The 13458-nt window shown below is 44.7% G+C and overlaps 1 protein-coding gene across 1 annotated transcript in view; it reads right to left on the minus strand.

Annotated features, from left to right (window-relative positions):
- Window positions 1-9569: 9569 nt before the first annotated feature.
- The window catches only part of LOC137375719 (uncharacterized), a 66873-nt gene continuing 62984 nt past the window's right edge, over window positions 9570-13458 (minus strand). Inside the window, exons 16-17 of the mRNA XM_068043103.1 lie at window positions 11973-12016; window positions 9570-11830 (exon numbers count right to left, since the gene is read on the minus strand). Coding sequence (XP_067899204.1) covers window positions 11765-11830; window positions 11973-12016 — 110 coding nt within the window. The 3' untranslated portion in view covers window positions 9570-11764. The remainder of the gene's footprint in view (window positions 11831-11972; window positions 12017-13458) is intronic.

Consider the following 13458-nt stretch of genomic DNA (forward strand, 5'->3'; position numbering starts at 1 on the left):
CGAGATCAGGCTCACCCATGATTCCCCACAACTCCATCTGCAGGAATAGCCTGCTGCTGATTGGATGAACAGGATCACACATTAAAAATTACCATTTGGACAAGGTACCAGAGCACAATAACATGTCTGATGTCATTAAATTCATTGCGATATTTGGGTCGGGCATGAAAAAAAATTCAAGGACTCGGGCTCCAGATGGGTTTGGTTTGGGTGTGGTCGGGTCGGGCCCAGGTCGGGTTTTAATTTTATATCTGAGCAGGCCTTTAATGCACTGCATCCCCAGGTCCATCTGTTCCTGCACACTCTTTATAACTGTGTCATTTAGTCTATATTGCCTCTGCCTATCCCTTCTGACAAAATGCAAAATCTCACAATTGTCTGTATTAAATTCCATCTGCCACTTGTCTGCCATTTCGCTAGACTATGTATATCCTGTTGCAGTCGATTACTATCATCCTCACTGTTTGCCACACCTACAAGTTTGGTATCTTTGGCAAATTTTGAAATTTTATCCTGTATTCCAATATCCAAGTCATTTATATCTATCAAAAAAGCCAGGCATACTTGGGCAAATTTCCATATTGTCAGGAACAAGCCAGTGTTCTTCTGCAAGTTAAAATTCAGACCAATGTTTTCATCCACCATATAATTGTTTTCACCTTCAGTGCTCACATTGCATTTCAGAAATACACTGCTTCTTTAAATAGACTGGATTAATCAAATTGGCAATGGTAGCCTCGAGGGAGAGTTCATTCAAAGTATTCGAGATTGTTTTTTGGAGCAATATGTTGTGGAACCAACCATGGAGCAGGCTATTCTAGATTTGGTATTATGTAATGAAGTGGGATTAATTAGTGATCTCATAGTTAAGGATCCTCGAGGAACAAGTGATCATGGCATGCTAGAATTTCAAATTCAGTTTGAGGGTGAGAAACTGGATTCCCACACTAACATTCTGGAGTTAAACAAAGGTAATTACATAGGCATGAGGACAGATTTGGCCCTAGTGGACTGGGCAGGAAGACTAAAAGGTAGGACAGTTGATGAGCAGTGGCAGATGTTTAACGAGATATTCAATTTCTCCCAACTAAAATATATTCCAGAGAGGAAGAAAGATTGTAAGCTGGGGAAAAACATCCATGGCTAAGCAAGGAAGTTAAGGATAACATAAAGACAAAAACTAAGGCATACCATATTGCAAAGGCCAGTGGCAGGCTGGAAGATTGGGAAACTTTTAAAGATCAACAAAGGGTTACTAAAAAAGTAATAAAGGTAAATTATGAAATAAAACTAGCACAAAATATAAAAACAGATAGCAAAAGCTTCTATAAGTACATAAAATGTAAGAGAGTAGCTAAAGTGAATGTTAGTCCCTTGGAGGAAGTGCCTGGAGAGTTAATAGTGGGGAACACAGAAATGGCAGAGATACTAATCGGTATTTTGCCTCAGTTTTCACGGTGGAGGACACTAGTACCATCCCAATAGTAACAGGAAATGCAGAGGTTATAGAAAGGGAGGAACTTAAAACAATCATCATCACTAGGGAACAAGTACTGAGCAAACTATTAGGATTGAAGGCTGACAAATCCCCAGGACCTGATGGCCTACATCCTAGGGTCTTAAAGGAAGTGGCAGCGGAGATAGTGGATCCATTGGTTATAACATTCCAAAATTACCTGGATGTAGGACAGGTTCCAGTGGATTGGAAAAATGCTAATATAACGCCCTTATTCAAAAAGGTCTATGAATATTCATAATAAGCCCACTGACTCCCACAGCTACCTCAACTACACTTCTTCACACCCTGCCTCCTGTAAGGACTCCATTCCATTCTCCCAGTTTCTCCGTCTCCGACACATCTGCTCTGATGATGCTACCTTCCACGACAGTGCTTCCGATATGTCTTCCTTTTTCCTCAACCGAGGATTCCCCCCCACTGTGGTTGACAGGGCCCTCAACCGTGTCCGACCCATTTCCTGCACCTCTACCCTCACCCCTTCCCCTCCCTTCCAGAACCACGACAAGGTTCCCCTTGTCTTCACTTTCCACCCCATCAGTCTCCATATCCAAAGGATCATCCTCCGCCACCTCCACCACATCCAGTGTGATGCCGCGACCAAATGCATCTTCCTCTCACTTCCCCTGTCAGCATTCTGAAGGGATCGTTCCCTCCGTGACACCCTGGTCCACTCCTCCATTACCCTCAACACCTTGTCCCCTTCCCATGGCACCTTCCCCTGCAGTCTCAGGAGGTGTAATACCTTTCCATTTACCTCCTCTCTCCTCATTATCCCAAACACTCCTTTCAGGTGAAGCAGCGATTTACTTGTACTTCTTTCAATGTAGTATACTGTATTTGCTGCTCACAATGTGGGTCTCCTCTACATTAGGGAGATAAAACGCAGATTGGGTGACCGCTTTGCGGAACACCTCCGTTCAGTCCGAAAGCATGACCCCGAGCTTCCAGTTGCTGGCCATTTCAACACTCCCCCCTACTCTCATGCTCACATCAATGGATAAAAGTCTATATTTTAAAATTAATATATAAATGCTAAGTGGGGCAGGGAGCTCGCCACTGGTATCAGACCCACCGGCCGTCCATGTCTCCGCTTTAAAGACGTCTGCAAACGCGACATGAAATCCTGTGACATTGATCACAAGTCGTGGGAGTCAGTTGCCAGCGATCTCCAGAGCTGGCGGGCAGCCATAAAGGCGGGGCTAAAGTGTGGCGAGTCGAAGAGACTTAGCAGTTGGCAGGAAAAAAGACAAAAGCACAAGGGGCGAGCCAACTGTGTAACAGCCCCGACAATCACATTTTTCTGCAGCACCTGTGGAAGAGTCTGTCACTCTAGAATTGGCCTTTATTGCCACTCCAGGCGCTGCTCCACACACCACTGACCACCTCCAGGCGCTTACCCATTGTCTCTCGAGATAAGGAGGTTGTTAATATTTATTCTCAGCATTGGGCACTGTTGGCAAGGCTGGCATTTATTGTCCATTGTAGTTGCCCTTAACTGACTGACTTGCTAGGCCATTTCAGAAAACAGTTAAGAGTCAACCACATTGACTTCTGAAGCACTACAAAGCCATGGACTTCAATACCAAACAGAAAAGGTCAGGATTTTACATTCAGTCATGGTAAAATTCTATTAATCATAAAGATGTTATTTGAAGATGTAGCAGTTACTGTTCTGAATGCACTACGTATAATGTTAATATTTTTCATCGCTAAAATTTGCATGAGAAACAGCAACACAAGACTTAGTGGTTTCTGGTGTGAAATTGAACAGCTTAAAACAGCAAATGCGTAGGTGTGAGTCAGCGACAGGGCCCGAATCAATAATGGTTTCGATTGTGGTTAACCACACAGAGCTGAGCTACTCATTTGATGGTTTCCACAGAGCTATTGTGTAAATACGATCTAGAAATTCTTTAGGCTGTTGATATTGTGGTAAATGGGCACAGGGAATGATCTCAGTGCCCAAAGACATTGGCCCAAGCATCTCAAGAAATTGGTCCCTGTTCCTTGTCTCAATATTCAGGGTGAATTGTCGACACCTGAGCAGTGCAGACCCAGTGCCTGCTCTGTTCAGGGCAGCCCAATTTCTTGTAAGGTTCCTTAAACAAGAGTTCGGCCACCCAACTGCCATGTGGAAGGCATCTAATGCCTGTTTTAGGCAGCTGTATCGAACGCCTGTAAGATGGCTCAACCAATTTTCCGATCGGACATTTTTTAGGTATTCTTGGGCACAGAGTGTTGTACTTCCAAATTGATCTTTTTTGCCCTTGTTTTATGCCTGAATTTCAGTTTTTAGTTCTGAAACTACCTCAGCTTGTTTTGTATTATTTGCATATTGGGCTCTTCGCCATAAAGAAATGAAGCTGAACACTTGCACCATGGTTGACTGCATTGCGTTGCTACCCTGCACAAAGAGCTAAAATCCTTCATGATCACTACCATTGTGTGCAGGCTTGTTGACAGGCAGTCCAGTGCCTTTAGAGGGTCCTGGTGCCTGTCCATCTTGTTTAACTGTGGGTCTTACTGCAGGATGTGTGATTATTTTCTATATTCTGAGAAGAAATAGCAAGAACAATTGCAACACTTTGCATTACGCAGGGATGTAATAACAAAATTAATGTTGAGCCAAAGAAGGAGGTATTGGGAAGGATGATCAAAAGTGTGGCTAAAGAGGTAGGTTTTAAGATGGTTCTTAAAGGAGGTGAAGGAGGTCTAGAGGTAGAGAGGTTTATGGGTCCAGGTGGCTTAATGTAGGGATGAATATTGAATGGCAGAATTTTCATATGAGTTGAACAGCATGATGGAGGATGGGAGTCCAACTAGGAGAACACTAGAATAGTCAAGTCTGAAATTAACATTTGCATGGATGAGAATCGTGGTTCGTGAATTCATCTAAGGGCAGATTCAAGTGATGTTACAACAACAAATTATATTTGTCTAGCACTTTTAATGTAATAAAATATCCCAAGGCGCTTCACAGAAACACTATAAAACAAAATGACACTGAGTGTTATAAAGAGATATTAGGGCAGATGACAAAACATTTGTCGAAAAAGGTAGTTTTTAAGCAGCATCTTAAGTAGCATGTTAGGAGAGGGCATTATGAGAAGCACAAGCCACCAAATGCCATACTGCCTCTCTTAATGTGCCAGCAGGCAGTTTAAATGATAATCAGCCCCTTAACTATTCTCCGGGCAGTTATACCTCGTGCAGGCTTCAAGTTCTTTACCAAGATGACATGTTACACTAAAGACAGGGCTAAACCTGCGTTTCATCTCAAGATCCCATCTTGGCCACCTCAGAGGATTGTTGGTGCCTGAATGTGTTGCCACTGTCTACATTTATGAGAGCTGTTGCTGTATTCTGTAAGCAGAAGATCCCCAAGGACAGTCTGTTCCCTGACATTGTGCATTTAAAGTAACTGGCTTGTAGGGAGGATGTATATGTGAGTGTGTGTGTGTATATGTTTATGTGTGTATGTCTGAGTCTCTGAGTCTGTGTGTCTCTATGTCTCTATGTATGTGTGTGTTCGTTCTTTGAGCATGAGAAGATAGGAAGAGATCCTTTTATCTCCTGGGCTGTGTCACATTTAGAACCATAGAAGAATAACGGCACAGAAGGAGGCCATTCAGCCCATCATGTCCGTGCCAGCTGAAAAACTAGCCTCCCAATCTAATTCCACTTTCCAGCACCTGGTCCATAGCCTTGCAGGTTACAGCACTTCAGGTGCATCTCCAAGTACCTTTTAAAAGAATTGAGGATTTCTGCCTCCACCATCCTCTGGATGAAAAAGTTATTCCTCATGTCCCCTGTAATCCTTCCACCAATCACCTTAAATCTGTGCCCCCTGGTAATTGACCTCTCTGCTAAGGGAAGCCGGTCCTTCCTGTCTACTCTATCTCGGCCCCTCATAATTTTGTACACCTCAATTAAGTCACCCCCCCGCCCCCAGCCTCCTCTGTTCTAATGAAAACAACCCTAGCCTATCCAATCTTTCTTCATAGCTACAACTTTCGAGCCCTGGCAACATTCTTGTAAATCTCCTCTGTACTCTCTCCAGATCAATTATATCCTTCCTGTAACGTGGTGACCAGAACTGTATGCAATACTGCAGCTGTGGCCTAACCAGCTTTTTATACAATTCCAGCATTACATCCCTGCTTTTGTATTCTATACCTCGACCAATAAAGGATAGCATTCCATTTGCCTTCTTCGCCACTCTATCTACCTGTCCTGCCACCTTTAGGGAGCTGTGGACCTGTGAAAGGTCACAGACCTGAAATGTTAATTCTGCTTCTCTCTCCGCAGATGCTGTCTGGCCTGTTGAGTATTTCCAGCACATCCTGTTTTTATTTCAGATTTCCAGCATCTGCAGTATTTTGCTTTTATTCCCAGAATTACTATTTGAGTGACTTATGAAAAATCCCACTGGTTGTCAGTAAAACTATTGTGTTCATTGCTTCATGTTTTAGTTGCTGATACACTGCTTTTGAAGTTACTTCTGCAAAACTGTCGACTTAATCTCTCTTAACTTTGCACAATTTAAAAAAAAAGTGTTGCTTTAACTGAGTTTGTGCAACATTTAGCAGATGCTCAAAGACTCTGCACTCACTAGCCACTGACCTCCTTTTGATTAAAGTGAAAGGACAACAACAAAAAATCATCAGTTGGTGAATGCAAAAGCAGTAAAAGCTAGCCAATGTCTCTATATAGAGGGGTGCAACCTGTATTAGCAGCAGTTCAACCTGGTTCCAGTCAATATTTGTCCCTCACCAATTATCACTAAACCAGATTCAAAACTGAACCTGGGTGGGATGCAAAATTGCTGGCATTGCATTGTTCATCTGTTATACACCCTGCCCAATATTCAGTTCTTCAGCCTGAAATGTGGGCAGGATTTTGGATTTTGAGTCTGGACCCCGACGCCTAAGTTAAATGGGGGCCATGGCCTTGCACAGTGTGTGAAACAGACACCCAGCAGTGATCTTTCCCGATTTGGCCAATTAGTGGCTAGAGGGGAAGCTCACCACCCAATTAAGGCCAGCGGGCAGTCTCTTGAAGCTATAGGGCCAATAGGAGGGCCTCCAGTTCAGAACAGCAGCAGCCTGCAGTCCAGGATTTTTTGGCTTGGAAATGTAGAATCGCAGTAGAAGCAAACTGCCAGGAAATTCACCAAATAAGGACATAAAATCATAACTTTCCAGCAATGTTCTCTGAGAAAATGAAGGGGTGATGTTAACACATCCCATCCAGCAACACAATGAAAATTGTCTCTTTAACCTTCCTGTTCTGTTGTCACTCCAATCCCACCTGCAGCCACTAAACTGGGCCTTTTTATTTTTAGACAGCCCAGCTGCCCAAGTAACTGAGGTGGTAGTTTTGTCACTACATGAAAACCAAGATCCTCCGATGTCATTAAGGCATGGCAACTGGCCAATTGTGACAACTTCAATCAGTAAAACCTCTTGGAGAAGAAGGGAAGTCCTGAAAGGTAAGTTTTAAACTTATCATTGCATGGCCAGGAGAGAAATCTAGGCCTTTAATGTTTCGGGCACCCCTTTTCAACCATGAGATCCTGCAGAATCCTTCCCCTTCCTTGTGACTTACCTCAGTGCCAGCAGGTGGCCTCTAGGCCGCTTGATTCTCACGTCATTACAAGTGGGGTCCCGGTTGGTGAGGTGTAAATGAGGCCCGGAAGTTAAAATTGCCCAGGTGTGGCGGTGGAGCGAAGAGGGTTTGATGCTCACCATGCCCCTGTCTCTTAGAAACATGCTGCAAGTTAAAAGTCCCCAACGTTTCATGTCTTCAAGTATTGTATTTTCTCTGGGTAGATTGTTAAATCTATCAATGCTTTTCTCTTGGGGCGGCACAGTGGTGCAGTGGTTAACACCGCAGCCTCACAGCTCCAGCGACCCGGGTTCAGTACTGGGTACTGCCTGTGCGGAGCTTGCAAGTTCTCCCTGTGTCTGCATGGGTTTCCGCCGGGTGCTCCGGTTTCCTCCCACAGCCAAAGACTTGCAGGTTGATAGGTAAATTGGCCATTGTAAATTGCCCCTAGTGTAGGTAGGTGGTAGGAGAATGGTGGGGATGTGGTAGAGAATATGGGGTTAATGTAGGATTAGTATAAAATGGGTGGTTGTTGGTCGGCACAGACTTGGTGGGCCGAAGGGCCTGTTCCAGTGCTCTATCCCTACATAAATAAAAGTGATGTTCTTTAAAGTTATGACAGGCCTGTGTCCCACTGCATTTTCAATTCAACTTCTCATCTTCAAAAGGCCATTATTTGGGGGGTCACTTTTTGGCACCAAGTCAGTTTTTACTAGCTTGTTAGAAATGGCATGAACAAACAATCATTAGAAGCAACAAACAAACTTACAGCATTGATAGGAAAGCCTTTTAAAAAAAAAATTGCTCCTGGGACATGAGCCTTATTGGCAAGGCTGCCATTTATTGTCCCTCTCTAATTGCTCTTGAGAAAGTGGTGAGCCACCTTCTTGAATCACTGCAGTTGACATGGTGTCTGTAGACCCACAGTGCTTTCTGTAGCGACTTTATACACCATTTCAGAAGGCAGTTAAGAGTCAACTGGAGTGATCTGGAGTCACGTGTCGGCCTCACCAGGTTAGGATAGCACAATTCCTCCCTGAAGGATATTAATGAGACTAGCTTTCTTTCCCCAGATTTATCAATTCATTGAATTTAAATTCCCCCAGCTGTCATAGTGGGATTTGAACTCATGGCCAGAATTTTACGCCACCCCAGCGAGCTGGATGGTGGTGGCAGGTAGGAGGGGGAGGCGTAAAATTGAGTGGGTGGCTCCAGGAGGCCTTCCCAGCCCGCTCCTGCCTCCGCTCCCCACTCCCCACTCCCGCCTGTGCTCTACTTTACGTGGGCCGCAGGGGCCGGGGGGCACAGGCTGCCCACCCCAAGCCAAAAAAGGCCCTTAAGTGGCTACTGAACGGCCACTTAAGGGCCTTTGCCCTCCTCAACAAGGATTTTACCCATTGCAAGCGGGCGTCCGGTAGACGTGAAAGGCCGCCCAGTGATATCTGGTGGCCTGTCAACTCACCGGGCAGCGGTGGGGGGGCCCCTGATGATCAGGCACAGGGTGCCTGATTGAGGGCCGCCCCCACTTTCCCAACCACCCCCAGGACCCGAGACGCCCCCTTCCCACCAAATGACCACCCTTGCCTCGCCCTGTCGAGGTCAATTCCCACAGCGAGGCAAACCCCAACTTACCTTCAGTCCCAGCTCCATGCGCTTGCTGGGCTGCAGTCCCAGCAGTGGCCATCGCTCCCGGTGGCGCTGCTGGGACTAAGAGCTGCCGGCCCGGTGATTGGCCGGCAGCTCAATGAGGTGGGGCTTCCTCCATCAAGCGGGTGGAAGTCCCGCCTCAGAACAATTAAAGCCCAGGGACCCATAAAATGCGGGACGGATCCCGGGCAGGGCGGAAGCGGGTTCGCCGCTGACTTTTATGTCAGTGGCCAATGCCCCTCCTCCCGACATAAAATCCAGCCCCATATATTTGCAGCACTATTCCAGGCCTCAGGATTACCAGTCCTGTAACATTACCACTATGAGGCTGACCCCTTTCATATCAACTCAAGCATTGAATGGACCAGAACTTTGAATCTCTCCAATTCCCCATTACAAAGTTTCTTGTCTTTCCATCTTATTCATATTGTTATATTTAATACATGAGATTTTCTCCCTTGTTCTCCCTCAATTACAAATTTGCCACATGACTGATTCGACCTCTTACCCACATCCTCAATGTGAAGAAATTAGGACGCACATACGTTGTAACTGCCAAAAAGTTGACAAACAGCTTTAAAAAAAAGTTGGCACACCATCAGAAAGATCTACATCTCTAAAATTACCCTGAGTGCAAGTCTGCAGTGAAATTGTAATTGGTGCTGGAAAGTGGACCCAAAATTACTCATTTTGAAGGAGAAAAAGCAGAAGGCTATGAAAGTTTTAGGAGAGTTTCAAAGGTGTAATATCCAGGTTACTATACTCTTTGTAGCGAACAAAGATATTAGTCTGCGGGTTAAGGTAACTGGAGTTTATTTACAAACGTCTGGCATCAATGGCTTCCACACAATACTCCTCACATTTCTGTTCAATCCATGACATCACATTCTGTAAAAATGCTTACAGTCTATTTACATAATCTACCCAGCAACAACCAATGTCACATTATACTTATTTGGTGCATCTTTTAGAATTTTAGATTCTAGAACAGAAACGTCAATCGAGTTTTTTGCATTTAAAAATGGAGAAATTTGAAGATCATCTTGAAAAGATATCTTTGACTAACGAGGTCAGCACACTGACAGAGCTGTAATGTGCCCTTACAATTCTTCCAGAATCCTGTGGGTGGATGCCCATGAGGAGGTATAAATAGCCTTTCAGACAGGGACGCTGTTGGGTCATGAAATTTGGAAATCCTGCCCCCTGCACTTTGACCAGGGTTTGAGCCTCCAGGAATTTCAAGTGTTGCATAATTTAAAGTCCAGGCAACACCTGGATAGATCTTTACGGCCTCCTAATTAGCTGGAATTTCACACCACATTCATGGAATTATAATTTATACATCCCTTGTTGTCCCATTTTCACCTAAGGTAGGTCTGGAGGGAAACGGGACGATGACAGATGGATAAATCATGGGGCACTGTGCCAGTTCCTCACGTTAGACTGGAGTTTTTCACAATGCAACTCCAGCTGGGGAATGGTTTAATCATGGAGTAACATTATATCAACTCCAGTGTAACATGGGGAAATAGCAGAGTGTCCCCACTGCACAGCATATAATATGCAATGTTATCAATCATTTCCACCCACAGCTATGAGCCTGACTCCAATAGACAATATTCCCAGTATTTAAGTATCTGTGCTGACCAGTTTACACCATTTGTTTCTTCTGTATACAGATGTATACACATATATACACATGATGCAGATACAGAGCATGCAGGAATTTAATTTGGAGTATTTAATAGGGAGGTGCTGTAAAACAGCAGCATAAGATGGAACTCACATAGATGACCAATGATAAAAGGAACAGTAGGTGCATCATTTAATAAATTCATTAAATGTTGGTGGCTATTAAGAGATAAATTTTGACCCAAATGGAGACGGAAAAAACTCAAGTTTAAGCAATGCACAGTTGAAACATCATTGTTGGCTATTACATTTCTGAGATATTGGCTGGAATTTTATGTCGGGGTGGAGGCCCTGCCCACCAGCCAAAAAGTCGGGGGTGAGCCCGCCAATGCCAGGCCTGGAAGCCATGTTGTGATTTTATGTGGCCCAGGCCCTTAATTGGCCTGGGGCAGGACTTCCGCCCCTCTGAAGCAGGAGGTCCTGCTCCAAGAGCTGCAGGCCAATCAGCTCTTCAGTCCCAGCAGTGCAACCAGGAGCGGTGGCCACTGCTGGGACTGCACTGAGTGAGAGGAGCAGCAAGAAGGAGCAGGCCCCAGAATTGAGCTAAGTGTATAGGGCCTCGTTGGGGATAATTGACTCGGCCCCAGCAAGGTGGGAGGGGATGATGGGGGGAATTGGTTGAGGTGGTGGGGTGGGGGAGCGGGGAGGTGCTCCAGCAGCGGAGGTTTATGCTGTGGAGTGGGCCCTCCATGTGGCACAGGGTGCCCGATGAGGAGGCACCTCCCCCCCCCCCCCGCCCACCAGCCTGCAAGGAGGTCATCAGGCTTTACTGGTAATATACTAGCAGCAGCAGCAGAAGGTCCTCAAATTTCAATTAATTGGCCACTTAGGGGCCTTAATTGGCCTGGGGAGGATAGGCCATTTGCCACCTCCCCCGCTGCTCGCAAAACTTCAGCGGAGGCAGGAAGGCGATGGGAATGGCTGCCTCCCACTCAATTATACACCACCTCCCCCACCTCCAGTCCACTCCCGCTGGAGGCGTAAAATTCCTGCCATTAATTGAGAGGGCAGGAAAATTACATGTAAAATTCAATTTATTTTCATAATGTAGCTTTTCATTTTACATGACGTCTGCAGAAGCTGTGAAAGGATTGTTGAAATATTTTGAGAACCATCTCTATTGCAAGTTTTCATAAGTTATATTTATTTTGAAAGGTGTGGTGCAATGATTACGTTAAATCAGAGCAGATGTAGGAAGAAAACTAATTCCAGTTGTCAGGTAAAAATACCAGTTCCAAAAATGTTATATTCCACATATCTAACTCCAAACTCTTCCTAGCTCTCGGAGGAAGTTCATTTCTATTTTCTGTGTGCTACTTGTGCATAGATAACAGATGAATCATCTTCATTTGAGGGAGCCAGGTTCTGCAAGAGAGAAATTAACCATTTATAATAATGTGAATTGTTTTTGCATCTCTTTACATCAGTTGACAATGTTACAAATTTGTTGCTGATATTAATATATTGTAGTGCCTGTGATTTCATCAATAACAATCAATGTACTTACAGTATCTGATGACTGGTTATTGTGCTGCATACCATGTCTGTCCCCTGTGATAATTGCAAACATTGATATTAAAGGATAACATTGACCGATCAGACTGACAGAAAAACTTACAATTAGGATATATAAACATCCTCAACTTATTGCATTTCACATACAGACAATGAATCAGCGAGACATTGATTGACATGAACCCAGTTGTCCTCTGTATGACTCAGATCCACATTAAGCACTGCATTTACACGGTAACCCACAAGGAATATCATAAATGAACCAAGCTGCTTCCATGGCTGTTGGGAGTTTGCATGACCTACTGCTAGCTCATTCAGGTGCTGGTGGAAGTGGGGGCTCTTCAGATGAAAACAAAGGCCAGTGAGGCTGGTGAAAGCAGGAACTACTCCTTCAGTCTTATTTTCATTGAAGTATGGGGACAACATGAAAGGAATGGAGGTTGCATGTCACAGATCACCACCCCTTTTCTTATTACGGCCCAGGGAATAATTGTTTCCCAGCTACTGTTAGGAAGATCAATGTTACTTAGATCAATTTGAGAACTTTCATAATGCCTTTCACATCTTCAGGACATGCAAGAGCAAATTAAATGCCTTTACAGTCTCGTCACTGTTCTAAGGAATGCACCTCCAATAATGCAGCAAGCAAATCTTGAACTCATGATCTTCTTTCTCAGAAGTGAGAGAAGTGAGAGCCAAGCTGGCACTCTGAAGGCTGAAACAAGTTTCTTTCCATGCTACATGTGCAAAGTTGATGTGATATAATTCAAGAAAGTAACATGTTTTCTTCCTACTATGGTTCCATATTACTAGTAGTTTAGTTCAAAAATAGTCACAAACAATTCAATCACATCAACACTTTTTCTACAAAAAGTTACAATGGAAAGACACAACTGATTATATTAATATGCAATGCTGCCAATGCTTTATTGTCAGTGAAAGAAGCCATAATGGCCCTAGGCTATCATAACATTTCTGGTGTTTGTTCTCAGGAAGACCCTTATCCCTACTTGCCCTAAGAAAGCAGGAGACATTCTTTTGAAGCAATTGTACACTTCTGAGAGCAGTAAGAGTTAGCCACATAGAGCTGGATTTTACCAGCCCTCTGGGGATGGACTGGGAGGCCCATAAAGTGGTGAGTGAAGGCAGGGTGGAGTGCCCATTGTCTTCCTGTCGCCATTCCAATTTTACCAGCAGTGGGGAATGTGGAGGACAGCCCTCCTGCCCATAGGACAATTGAGCCACTTAACTGGCTAATTAAGGGTCCCTTCCTGCCACCTTGACGTTTTACCAACAGCAGGTAGGTTCTCTGCCGCATAGGGAGAGGGACTGGCAAATCCTGGCGGCCTTGCTGCAGGCTCGGGGGCCCAGCTGTTTGAGCTCTGAGGGGCTCCCTGGCGGCAATGGCCGATCCTGTGTCAACCACTGCATGCCCTGCCCTGCCATCACCACCACCACCAACACACACCACTCCCCCC

The sequence above is a fragment of the Heterodontus francisci genome, chromosome 12 (genome assembly GCF_036365525.1).
Source record: "Heterodontus francisci isolate sHetFra1 chromosome 12, sHetFra1.hap1, whole genome shotgun sequence".
In the NCBI taxonomy this organism is placed as follows: Eukaryota; Metazoa; Chordata; class Chondrichthyes; order Heterodontiformes; family Heterodontidae; genus Heterodontus; species Heterodontus francisci.